General features: G+C 37.1%; 1 protein-coding gene across 7 annotated transcripts in view; it reads right to left on the bottom strand.

Moving 5' to 3' along the window:
- USP45 (ubiquitin specific peptidase 45) overlaps positions 1–13,970 on the bottom strand; it is a 73,006-nt gene that overhangs the window by 54,765 nt on the left and 4,271 nt on the right. For 6 of the 7 annotated variants that reach the window (XM_059889818.1, XM_024996806.2, XM_059889819.1 and 3 more), the window contains exons 2-5: positions 13,519–13,628; positions 9,989–10,161; positions 7,787–7,890; positions 6,680–6,780 (exon numbers count right to left, since the gene is read on the bottom strand). In XM_059889818.1, coding sequence (XP_059745801.1) covers positions 6,680–6,780; positions 7,787–7,890; positions 9,989–10,161; positions 13,519–13,618 — 478 coding nt within the window. In that variant the 5' untranslated portion in view covers positions 13,619–13,628. The remainder of the gene's footprint in view (positions 1–6,679; positions 6,781–7,786; positions 7,891–9,988; positions 10,162–13,518; positions 13,629–13,970) is intronic. The other variant, XM_024996805.2, reaches the window with a different exon arrangement.

Here is a 13,970-nt window from a genome sequence, read left to right as displayed (position 1 = left end):
AACAACCAACAGTGGATTTGTTGCCAAATAATATCAAACGTCGCTCTTTTCGCAAAGGCATAAATATTTGTGAACTGTCTTGGTTAAACCAGAGCTGGAACACTAGTGCATCCTGAGTGTCCCATAGGCATGAGGAAAGCAAACTTATTTTGCAGTTTGCTTATTTAAAGAAAGAATCTGAAAGCATCATCTCCTCTGTTAACTTTCCTCATTGTAAAGATCATGATCAAACGAAGGCACACAGCTAATTGTACAGAGCAGATTCAAACCTGGGCAATCTGGGTTCAGAATCCACACATCCATTATGATCTTCTATCTGTCTAACAATGGATGATAAGGTTTCTAAGTGTAACAACTTGAGACACTGATGAAATGCTAGTGGTGATAGAAAAGACTACTGCTTTCAAGCAAAAGTTGTATATAATCAATTGCTGGTTGTCTTTGGTGTATGAATTTATACCTTTATTAAAGTTATAGCAGCCCTTCTCAAAGGGTTCATCAAAAAATATTAAGCCCTAATACTCTACGTACCCACTGTATGCAATTTAACATCTTCCTCTATACCCAGAAGGGTACAAGTTAGCACCATTTTGGGGAGAACTGAGTAAATTCATTCAAGTGGTTTTCTGTGTTCTGTAATTCGGAAGAGGAACTCCAGATTTAAATCCCTACAGGTAATAAGTTGTTTTTTTAAATGTTCAACATTTTTTTTGTCCCTAACCCCGTTCATATATGGGAATAACTATTTTTAGTACTTATTTTTTGAAAACGCAAATTTTAGGCATACGACTGTCACTTTATAGCAGAACTGTATTATTTATTTTAAAAAGTATTACATTATATATTGTTATTGTAAAAGGGTACAATATTATTTATACTCAGATATATTATTTCAGATTCCAAATGTATATACTTTCTTATTTCAAAAACAGGTACAACAAACTTAATAAAACCAAAGAACCAACATGTCTTTTAACATCAGGAGCATAAGCTTGATGAATTGAACAGAATATAATATTTCATGCTCTCTTTAAGTTCTTTGAAAATGGCATCCCATCAATATTACTCAAATTTACTGGTTTAGAAAAGAATGTGGGGTTCTCTATCATCTGCCTAGTTCACATATATGCAATGACACAATTTCGACGGGAATTCCTGTGTTTGTAGAATACTTCTGTGACATTTACAAGACTACCAAAATGAGCAATAAGCCCTCTGAGAAAACTGGCCCACATATTTCTGGTTTTCTGGGTGGGTCTCACAAGAAAGTTTTCTTGCTCTTTTTCCAATCTTGTGTTATATATGACCTTTTCATTATAAGGAGATTTTATTTGTTGTTTTTAGTTTTCTGATATGTGTTTGAGGTGGAGATTGTGGAGAGTTTTTTTTTTTTTTTTTAAAGCAAATCCTAGCATCAGATGTGAGATCTACACAGCTGTAAGCATTCTTCTGGGAACCAGCACTAGGGTTCCCTCAACTGCTTAATGCAATTACCTAAACCAGTCATGTAGTATTAATGTAATTTGCCCATTTCTACAGCTGAAAAGATTAATCTTTAAAGAATAAAAAGGAAAAACTTGCTATCCCACTATTCCTCTACCTTGGAATCAAATAACAATGACTTCACCTGTTTGTTCTCCACATTCCTCTACCTCCTGGCTAACCACTGTCCTTAGAAGTCTGGATTGAGTCATATAATAAAATGACACTGCCATATGAGTGGGCAGGTATACATACAAGGGCATTCCTATCTAACTCCATTACACAGTAAGTGGTCTTTCTAAACTACGTAACTGATCATCCACTTCTCTGCTTAGAACCTATAAGTGGCTCAATACTGCCTGCAAGATAAACTCTAAACTTACAAGGCCCTTCAATTGGTACTTCCACTTACCTCCAGATTCTCACCTCTCACCATGGCCATCATCACAAAACTCAATCTTGCAGCTATACAATCCCTAAACAGATCCTTCATCACTAAGCTATCTCCCCTTCCCTTTCTGCTTAGCTAATATTTAGCTGTCCTTCAGCTCCCTGCTTAGCTAATATTTAGCTGTCCTTCAGCTCCCAGCTTAGAAATCTCTTACTCTAAATAAAAATTTCCTGGATCCTCTAGGTTAGATACCACTCCAAACTGTTCTCATAGTCCACTGTACTTGCTCCATCACAGCACTATTTAAGCAGCAATTATAATTATGACTTGTCAATATCCCTCACTGACTAAAAGATCAATAATGGCAGGAACTGAGAAACAGATCTGTCTCATGCACTACTGTATCTCCAACATCTAGCAGTTTCTGGCGCAAGGTAGAAACTCAGCTATATTAGAAGACTGAATGAACAAATAATTTGGTAATATTCAGGGGTGTTTTGGTGAAAATGCAATTCAGTTCAACAGTATTTACTGCCTAGTTCTATGAGAATCAGAAAGAACATAAGCCAGGGTACATTCCTCAAGACACGTACAGTTGTATAAATCAGACACAGATACACACAAAAGCTGAACACCACAAATCCGAGTGTTAAGATTATAATGTAGGTTACACAGAGAGATAAAACAAAGGACTGGGAAAGTGTCACTGAAGTAGGATATAAGCCGAGCCTTCAGGCAAGAAAGATGGAAGACAGAAACTACAAGGATAGAAATGTGCTAGTTCAGCAGTTCTCAAAGTGGATCTGAAGATGACCTCCATCTCTTGAGCGTCCTTAAGCTCAACAGTATTTTCGTAACAAGCCCAAGATGTTATTTGGTTTTTTAACTTTCATTCATTCTCAATTATACGAAGCAGTTTTCCAGCAGCTACATGCCATGTGATATCAGAACAGACTGGATGCATAAGTAGCTATGAGAATCCAGCTGTTTCTATTAAGCCAGACATTCAAGAGAGTTGTAAAAATGTAAAACAATGCCACTGATTAGGTTTGTGTTGTTCTGGAAACAGTTCTCTGTCCTAAAAATATGATACTTGTGTTAACATGTCATGGAATTACTACTATTTTCCAGTAAAATTAAAAAACATTCTAATTTTTTTAGTTTTAATATCTAATATGAGAAATATTGATAGAGTCTAAAGAGCTACTGGGAACAAAAGTTGAGATTCACTGAGCAGAGAGGCTAAACTAGATGCATCAGATGTGAAATGAGACCAGGCATCATGTAACTTAAAAACATGTTTAACGTACAGGTACAGGCTTTCCTCTCAGTAGTTATTTTTACTTAACATATAAAAAGGCTCCTTTTAAGTCACTCTTATCCTTTCACTTGAACACAGTGAATACGGTTTAATAGTCTTTTTGAGTTCCCATATACAGACGTTTTTATATTTCCACAATCTTCATGATTATCATTTAAAATAACTATATAATCATATCCAGCATTCTTACAAACCTCAATAGCAACTTCCATATTTGATCTGTAAAGCATTTTATAATAATATTACTATCCCAAAAAACTTACTTCTAGAATACCATGGGATCTTATTTTGAATCAAACTTGCCCAAGAGCTACTGAAACTTGGAACACAGAGATAATAACATTTTGACCTAGACCTTCTGGAAACCCTGAATTCAGAACTATGTCCCTCCCTGACTTTAAAGGTTCTACACACTCTCAAACTCCTTCAAGAACCTGTTTCCCCATTCCAAGTGCTACCCTGGTTTCATAAACAGTTAAAGCTTACATTAGCACTTCCTTCTCACCACCTGAAATGATGTCTTCTACCTGTCCAAAGTTTATCCTTTAAGGACCAACTTGGAAGCCAGCTCATCCACTCATGCGTGATTCCTACTGAGCTCAATTGAACACTGTATTCCTCTTTGAATTTCTGAAGGACTCTATGTGAATATCACTCAAAATATAAATTCTATTCGAATTACATCATTATATTTTTTATTTCACACCTTAAACCTTAAGAAAGGTCTTGTCAACCTCTATTCTCATGGGAAAGATGGATAAAGTGCTGAGGAAAATGAGGCTCAGACAAGACTTCCCTGGTGGCCCAGTGGTTAAGACTCCACACTCTCAATGCAGGGGGCCTGGGTTTGATCCTTGGTCAGGGAACTAGACTTCATATGCTGCAACTAAAGACCCCACATGTAGCAACTAAGACCTGGCACAGCCAAATAAATAAATAAATTTAATATTTAAAAAAAAAAGAAAAGAAATAAAAGAACCTGAGACTCAGATAAACAATAATCTGTTCCAGGTCACAGAGCTAGTGACTGAAAAGAGTCAGAATTGAATGTCAAATCCCCCCACGATTTTTGTCCCATTCTACACTCCCTACCTTACAATATCCTTTGTGATAATAAATATACAAGAAATCTGTAAAATTCAATGGAATCAGACTGTCTTTATTCTTAACCTCAAGGAAACTCTAATGTAAAAAATCCAGAGGGAATAATTTCTACAACTGTATTTTTGGCACCCATGCCATCCTGTCCCTGCATTTCTTCTTTTGGCCAACGAAAGTAATGTGCAGCCTTCAGGAGACAGCCATCAAGACCAACATCTGCTCTCTAAGTATTAAATATCTACAACCACCATATTTTCCAATGAGTGAGTGATAAAATTAATCGTTTCTTCTGCTGTCCAAGAACCTGAGTTTACCTCCTCTAGCTCCTCCTCTAGTGTTTTCACCATTACTGTCTCAGAGCAATAGCTAATAAAAATCATTCTCTACTGGGCTACAGAAAACACAGCTGAAAACTATACTTTTACATAATTTTTCAGTTTCTGATGCCACCTACTAAGCAGTTCAATTCCTGCTCCAAAGGCATTTCAAAATTATCACGGCCATTTATCCCCATTTGCCTTGTTAACCAAAATCCTGAGATCCGTACTTGATGCCTCCTACTCTCCCTCACTCATTACACCTAGTCCACCACTCTCCACCAGAACCCCTCCTCATCTCTTACCTGCTCTACCCCAATAACCTCCTTAAGGATCTCCCCACCTCCACTCTTCACGCACAACAGTCCATTCTCCATTTGGCAGAGTAATCTTTATTTTTAAAAAAGATGGAATGACTACTACATTTCTACTTAAAGCACTTCAACAGTTTCCATGACTTTTCCAATAAAATAAAAATTCTTTACCATGGAATTCCCTATGGTATTCTTCATAACCTGATAACCGTATCTTAACTTCATCACATTCTGCTCTCTGCCAGCAAACCACACTCCAGCCACGTAAGCCTTTCTTGATCACTATGACCATGAGACCACCTATCATGGCAATCTGTTCCTTTCCTTTGTAGCACTTATCAGAAGTTACATGTGTGTTACGTTTGTCTCTCTCCCTATGCTCTAAACTCCATGAGGACAAGTTAAACCTGCTTTTGTTTTACCACTTCATATCAAATAAAGTATTAAGTGGTAGGCACTTAACATTTTTGATTGAATAAACTGCTTCTCTATGTATTCTTAATATATATTAACATGTATTACATATTACTTGTATGTTAGATAAGAAAATACAACATATACATCACTTCCATAATAAAGAATTTGGCTGCTCTTTGTTCCAAGTTCCTGAGAAGACCTCTCTAAATCCTTGGATTACCAGAGTGACTGGAGAATCTATTCTACTTATGGTGGGCCCCTCACATCACTCTTGATAGTTTATGTTAGCAAAGTATCTTTTTTATTCATGTGGGACTTTAGAGGGTGTACACTAATGAGATGACTCGGGATGGGGGCCAGCCATACCAGAAAGAGCAAACGTGTGATTAGAGGGTTGGGATACTGGAGGCTCAGTTAAATCCTGTGGCCAGTGATTCAATCAACCACGCCTATACAATGAAACCCTACTAAAAACTCCAGACACCAAAGCTCCAGTGAGCTTCCCTGGTTAACAATACCCTGGGTGTACTGACACATCACTGCACTGGGAAGGTGATGCATCCTGATCCCACAGGAAGAAGATACAAAGCTTCATGTCTGGTACCTTCCCACATCTCAGCCTATATCTTTTCTTTTGGCGGGTCCTGATTTGTGTTTTTTTTTGTTGTTGCTGCTATATTGAAACTATAATTTTAAGTATAGCACTTTCCTATGTTCTGGGTCATTCCAATAAATTATTGAACTAAGAAGATAGTGGGCACCCTGATAGCCAGTTGGTCAGAAATGCAGGGGGCCTGAGAACTCCTAGCCTGAGAATGGTGTCTGATGTGAGGGCAATCTTTTGGGAACTGAGCCCTTAATCTGGCAGGTTAGCCTAACTCCAGGTAGTGAATGTCAGGATGGCATTACAATGATAACAAATAACAGACGTCATTTCATAAATATGTGTCAAGGTTTATGTAAGTATTTTTATACACATTACTTCCTAATCTTTAGAGAACATGTCTAAGCGTTACAACAATCCCACTTGATAGAAGTATCATATAAATAAGAAGTTAAAGTCACATAGATAATTAAATTATTTAGGTGGAACCGAAATTCAAATTCAGCACCATCTGACTCCAAAGCCCACAATCCAGTAACTTATCCTTTCCATCTTCTCATTATTAGTTATGTAAGATAACATCACAAAATCGCTACCTAAGAATTCACAGCACTCATACTGAGAGGTCACACTAAAACTCAAAGTACTCTTTATAAATGTATCATTTCTTTATAAGAATTATAAAATATTATACCTTAATACAAATTTCTTTAGCAACTGCTGTGAACTTACTTGTTTGTGTTTTAGAAACATGTTTCTGGAGAAAATCAACTATCTGAGCCAAAACCTTCTTATTACAATGTGTTGATAATTTTTCATCACACTCATAACACCTAAAAAGAAATAAATTTAAGCAAATATTATGAAAACATGTTCAGTAGTTTTGCACATCAAGAAATAGTTAGTATTTATCCACTTTTGTCTTTAAATTAAGGGGTAAGGGAAATACATAGGGTGAGGCAAAAGCAATGAGATACATCTACAGACAAAACTGGGGACAGTTCATACAGAGCCTAGTATTCAAATTTAAGAGTTTGGGTCACTTATCCTAAGTGTAATGGAGTGCCATGAGAAGTTTTTAAGCAAGGGTTGCCATGATCCGATTTACATTTTAAAAACATCACTCTGTGTAATGGCAGATTGGATGGCATCAGGAATAGCCGGAGATCAGGGTAGATGCAATGGCTCGAGAGAGAAATGAACAGATTTATATACTTTCAGGTACAGGCAGGAACGAACTGGACATGAAAGAGACAAGGGAGAAGCTGATGTGGGTATGTCAAGTGACTCTCGAACAGGAGCAATTCTGCCCCACCCACACCCCTGGGGACATTTGGCAAAGCTGTGAGACAGTTTTGATTATCACAACTGGCAGAGCTGCTCTTGGCACCCAGTGGTTAGAGGCCAGGGCTAACTCTGTCCTCTCATGAGACAGGCCCCTTCACAATGAAGAATTATCAACCCAAATGACAACAGTACTGAAACTGAGAGATCCTTAAGTTTTCACAAACCATATATGCTTAGGCTATCCCCTGTAGAGAATTACCAAACCAGTTGACTATTGAAGAACTGATACTTTCCTCCTCTGGAATTCTAATTTAGCAAAATCAACTAGCAAGAATTTTTCTTTAATGTACAGAGAAAATGTTAAAGAAAACTAGAGGTATGACTAAATTTCTTTCTTACTTAAATTTTATATTCATGGATGTTAATTTTCTTATTTTACAGATTGTGTTCAGGCTTAAAAGCACAAGCTGATATAATAGCTTTAGATATATTACCTTATAAAACTCAGATACTTTTTATAGTAGACACAAGTACTAACCAAATCTAACTTACCATATGATCCATGTGCTCAGATTAATTATAATACAGTGAAGCTCTGCTCTCCAACTCTTGAAATGCTTCAATGAATGCTGGCCTTCTGAGTTTTTACCACATCCCTAAAGATAAATAGAACACTCTTTGTATGACTTCCATATAAGTTCATTTCAAATTAATCAAAACCTAAATTATCCTTAAATGGCAACCCACTCCAGTATTCTCACCTGGGAACTCCCACAGACAAAAGAGCGTGGCAGGCTACAGTCCGTGGGGTCACGAACAGTTGGACAGGACTGAGCATGCAGCAGCACGCAGCACACTCTTGATATGTCAGATACGAAAGTGAAAGTGGAGAGTGAAAAAGTTGGCTTAAAGCTCAACGTTCAGAAAACGAAGATCATGGCATCCTGTCCCATCACTTCATGGGAAATAGATGGGGAAACAGTGGAAACAGTGTCAGACTTTATTTTTTTGGGCTCCAAAATCACTGCAGATGGTGACTGCAGCCATGAAATTAAAAGACGCTTATTCCTTGGAAGGAAAGTTATGACCAACCTAGATAGCATATTCAAAAGCAGAGACATTACTTTGCCAACAAAGGTTCACCTAGTCAAGGCTATGGTTTTTCCTGTGGTCATGTATGGATATGAGTTGGACTGTGAAGAAGGCTGAGTGCCGAAGAATTGATGCTTTTGAACTGTGGTGTTAGACTCTTGAGAGTCCCCTGGACTGCAAGGAGATCCAACCAGTCCATTCTGAAGGAGATCAGCCCTGGGATTTCTTTGGAAGGAATGATGCTAAAGCTGAAACTCCAGTACTTTGGCCACCTCATGCGAAGAGTTGACTCATTGGAAAAGACTCTGATGCTGGGAGGGATTGGGGGCAGGAGGAGAAGGGGACGACAGAGGATGAGATGGCTGGATGGCATCACTGACTCAATGGACGTGAGTCTGGGTGAACTCCAGGAGTTGGTGATGGACAGGGAGGCCTGGCGTGCTGCGATTCATGGGGTCACAAAGAGTCGGACACAACCGAGCGACTGAACTGAACTGAACTGAATGTAAATTGGTCTTTGTAAATAAGAATGTTAACTGATACACAACTAATGAACCCCACAGGAATTAAAAGATTAAAAAAAAAACAAATGGCTGAAATTTGGCAGGGGGGGGAGTTTTGTTTTAAACTTTTTAAAAAAGTTTCAGAAAGCAATTTAGATTCTCATTAAACTCAACTTCTTGCAGAGAGGCTAATTTAATTTACTTCTTGTCATACAGTAAAAACAGGCATGAGCCAAGTTAATTTCCATACCATTTCTCTGATGCACAGTGGAACACTGAGCATCTTCACAGGGCAGCAGTGCCCGTCCCCTGTACACACACTTCTAATACTCTACACACCTCACCCAACTCCACTGAAAACTACTGAGACTCAGACCAATCACAGTAACTCCCATCACCAGGTAAGTAAAGAAATGAGATTCAATTTCTGTCAATGTGCCATGAGGGGCAGTCTAATGTATGTTTCTGAAAAAGTTTTACATATGGGAAGGGATGTACTTTTTGCCCTCCTTCTGACCTTTGGGGATTGCTGTATGATACATAATGCATGAAACATCTTCGACCATCCTGAAACCGTGGAATAGGATAGCACAGCAGAAAAATGGAAGACATCTCAGTTTTTAATGTTTTTTCCACTGAAGTAACTGACTCAAGAGTGACCCTACTTCTGGCTTTCTATATGAGATAATAAAGATAACTCTTATTGAAAAATATACATATATACTTTTAATTTTCTTTAAAAATTTCCTTGTTAATAATATCAGTTGCGTCTAAGCTCTTAAGAGAAGATACTCTGCAAAAAAAAAAAAGAAAAACCACTTCACGTAGAAAAGAAAATGAATCCCAAAAGATTTCTTAAAAAGGCTTGGATCCATTTCCTAAGTAAATACAAATAGGTAAAGGAGGGTCCACATATGAGAACTACTGCAAGTAGGTTGGATTCCCTTTCAAAATACTTATAAACCATGCACTATAACTTTCTGAACACAATGTACATTTTACTTTACCTTAAACATTTCTAAGCTTGGCCTTGGAGAGTTCTATCTAAACACAGAATAAATTTATCTTAAATTCTAAGCACTACCAACAGTCCAACTCACAGCGAGCAATTAAGGAAAATATTTAAGACAAACTGTCACAGAAAAGAGACTTTTCTCACCTGAAAACCACACTTGAGGCACAACCAGATATCAGGAAGAAGTACTGGCTGTCCATCACAGAATCTTCTTTCTTTTACACATTCCAAGCAAACTGACCACAGGTTCTCAGCTATTGCTTTTTTTACATGGTGCACACTGACAGCATGACTTATATGTTGGCAAGTGAAACCTACTGAAAGAGGCAAAACAAAATTTGAACATCAGCAAGCAAAAGTCAACAATATTAAAATACTATTAACTAAAAAGCACAAAGATTCAAAAGACAAAATAACTTAAAAGAATACAAATGATTCCATTTATAAAACATCTGTGAAATAACATAATTATAGAGTTGGAGAACACATTAGCAGTTGCCAGGGACTTTCGATGGAGAGCAGTGGTGTGGCTATACATAAGCAGAACTCGGAGTGGCCAGAGTGTAGTCAAGTATCTTGACACTGCTGGTTATAGAAAGCTATACGTGTTATTAAGCTATACACACACATACATACACATGTATGTACAACTGGTGAAACCTGAATTAGCTCTAAGCACTGTACCCATTTCAGTTTCCCGGTTTTGATGCTGTGCGATAGAAATACAAGATATTAAATCAGAAGAGATTGGATGAAGAGTGAATGGGGCCTCCTTGCATATGTTTCGTACCTTCCTGTGAATCTAAAATTAGTTCAAAAATTAAAGTTTAATAAATAAATTAAGAAGATTATTTATTGAGCAGCTACTATGCCTCAAGCATTTTGAACATATTTTCTTTCCACTAAGATACACAAGTAAAAATTTTTCCCATGGGCTAGCCCTGCTGTGATACTATTTTCACCACTGCTGAAAGAAAGAAAAGAGAGGAACAAACAACGGCATAGTTTGCAGGAACAAGAATTCTTCTCAATGAATATTCCCGAATAATGAATATATTTTGCATGGCCATTAATTGTCCTTTATAACAGATTCCAACTATGTGCACTGTGTGGAGACAAAAGGCCAAAATGAGCAAATATGTTCTTAATTCTTCAAATAACCATATTTGTCTCCCAAGGGCTCAGTACACTTCCATTTTTCCTAAATAACCGAACTCTTCAATTTCTCCACCTCAAATGTCCAAAATACCAAACCTACAGCTATCTGCCAAAATCAAACAACAAAGGCAGAGACTGAATACCTTGAAGAGGGAAACAGGAGTACGTACATTTCAATTTTCTCTACTTTCCTTTCTGAACATAAAGCATTCCTTTTTATCTACTGGTTAATGAGACTAAATATTACTTCCATTTCATTCTGAAGACAAAGAATGTGACAAATTAAAATACATAATTTCAACAAAAGTAAAATGTAAATCTGATAAAAGATTAAAACTTCTAATTTTACACCAAGAGCAAGTTGTAAGAATTGGCATAAAAGAAGTAATTCTGAAGTCCTTTGGTTGAACAGCAAAGATGCATGCCATTGAAAAAATGCATCTCTCTCTGTTTAGACAAAGACTGATAAAAATGACCACACAAGAACTAGAAATGGTTTACCAAAAGTCATCACTTTTTGAGTTTTTATATTTTAAAATTCTAAGGGAAAAATCATTCCACACTCCTTTTGAATCATCTCTAGCATAAAATGTAGCCAAGGTACAACTTAACCGTCTCTGACTCTACAATTCAGACATACAAAACTGAAATTGTTAATGAATTCAGAGATAAGTGAATGCAAGATAAAAAGGTTCCAGGTTCTTCAATTAAACTTACTAGCTTTTAAATATCTCAACTGTATATACTTTTTATAAGTATAAACAAATTTAAAAGTCTGAGGTTTTCCTATAAGTGTTTAAACAGTATTTACTACCTTCTGTGAGGAGGGGAAACGTGAAAAATATCCTTCTACATTAATAAGTAAATTTCCTCAGTTTCCTGCAATTTGTTTAATCATATAATTGTCAAATTTTCATTTGACAAACAGGTCCTCTAGAGATTCCTGAATAAAAATATAAAAATGTATTAAAAGCAAATAGTTGTTTCACATTCATAAATCAAAAGCAATAATCAAAATCTTCACATTTTAAAAATATTAATAAAAATTTTACAAGGAGGGCTTCCAGCGTGCGAATGGTGACATAAAATCAACACTTCCCCTTTCTCCTCCCCAAAACTATCCAAGGGCAAAAAGAACAGAAAGCAGAAATGCAAAGTTCATTCTCAGAGCAACCAGGACATAGCTGAAGCCCAAAGTCACAAATTAAATGGGAAGACGTCCACCTCAAAGCAGTGGAGATCAAACAGGAGTGCGCACAGAAGGAAGTGCAGAGAACACCACAGCAGTGGATTCAGAGAACCACGCGTGCTTTGCGCTTACAGAACAAAACCTACATCTCTGTGCTGCAACAACAGTGGCAGGAGCTCCCCTTTATCCAATTTTGTTTTCAGAAGAAATGAAAGAAGGGGATTTCTCATTCACTAAGTGAAAATAAAAAAGCAAGCCATAACGGCAGAGAACAGCCTTATTCCTACGGCAGTTGGAAAGAAGCGAGAGAATTTGGGTTCTGAAAAAGCCCAGGACTGAATAATCCTGGTAGTTGGAAAGAAGTAAAGGCTAACTGGGCTCAAACTCAACAGTTAGGTCTCAACAGTGCTCTGGCCCTCCTTCTTACACAAATATTCTAAACCAAACTGGCCCAAGAAAGGCAACTCTACATGAAAGAATAGGTAATCAAAGAAAATCAAAGCTTGTGTGCTAAGATAGTAAGAAAAAGGAAGGAAGGAAAAGCAAAAATGGCAGCACTATCACTGCCATGAGAGGAAAACACACACAAAAAAGTGAACACTTGAGGCTCAAGTGGCAACACAAAGGGAAGGGACCAGAGAGTTCAGGAAAAATAAATAAAATGAAGGTAAAACCAAAAAGAAGATGAAAGAGACACTGCTGAACACACTAAAAAAAAAATAAAAATGAACAGCAGACAAAAAGAAAAGGAAAACAGGAGTTTTAGAGGCTTTAAGAAAATACGGTAACTAGGGTAGATAGGCAAAAGAGTTATAAGAATAATCAAACCCCTGAAGAACACCGTATTAACAGAACAAATATTTAAAGACATAGTTCAGACTTCCCTCAATTCAACAATCTGTCCTGAAACACTGTCCAAGTTAAAAACACTCAAAATGGAAATAACAGATTAAAAACATCTTTTTTAAATGGAGAACTGAACTGGTAAAGTCAGTAAGGAAAATCCTCAGAGGCTAAAACCCAAGGCATGAGGCTAAAGAGAAAGACAAACCAGGAAGCCCCTCAAGGTCATCAACCAACCTCACTGGCTTGAGGGCTCGGTTCTAATAGTCATGAGAAACAACAAGAGAAGATGCCAGTTCTAAGTTACTTTATAAAATAAACAAAATCTCAGCAAAAATGCCAACAGGGTATTTTGGAAATCGACAAGCTGATTTTGAAGTAATGCAGAAAATGGCTAAAATAAAGAGCAAAGGATTTATTCATTAAAAGCACATATGATTCGTCCTCTGCAACACTGTTCAGGATGCGAGACATCATAACTTACCAGCAACGTCATCTGACGAGTCTTCATCGTGAGGTATAGGAGGCCTTTTACTTCTCTTAGCTTTCTCAGGTGAAGCTTTGGATGGCTCTTTCACCCGCATCTGTTATTTACTGAAAAGATTGGGGGTTGGGGGGAAATACACATTAATCCTCAAAATTAAAAATTGTATGTATTTGACTTAATGCATATTAAAATGACTTCAAGTTTAACGAGCCTCGTAAATTAACAGAGGAGAAAGAGGGAAACATCAGCTGAAACTAAAGAAATTTTTATTATACCAACACACAAAGGCCACATTACATCTGACTTTAACCAACAGTTCCCTACATGTATGATGTCCAGGTGAATTAAAAAAAATAAACTTTATGCCACCTCTGATTCCTGTGCTCGCCTCGCCCTTTCTCTTTTTTCACCAGCTACGAAACAGTGGGAGCTGGAAAAGCCTCAACAAG

Source organism: Bos taurus, chromosome 9 (assembly GCF_002263795.3).
Source record: "Bos taurus isolate L1 Dominette 01449 registration number 42190680 breed Hereford chromosome 9, ARS-UCD2.0, whole genome shotgun sequence".
Lineage (NCBI taxonomy): Eukaryota > Metazoa > Chordata > Mammalia > Artiodactyla > Bovidae > Bos > Bos taurus.
The sequence above is the reverse complement of the archived record's forward strand: the minus strand, read 5'-3'. Positions and strand labels throughout refer to the sequence as shown.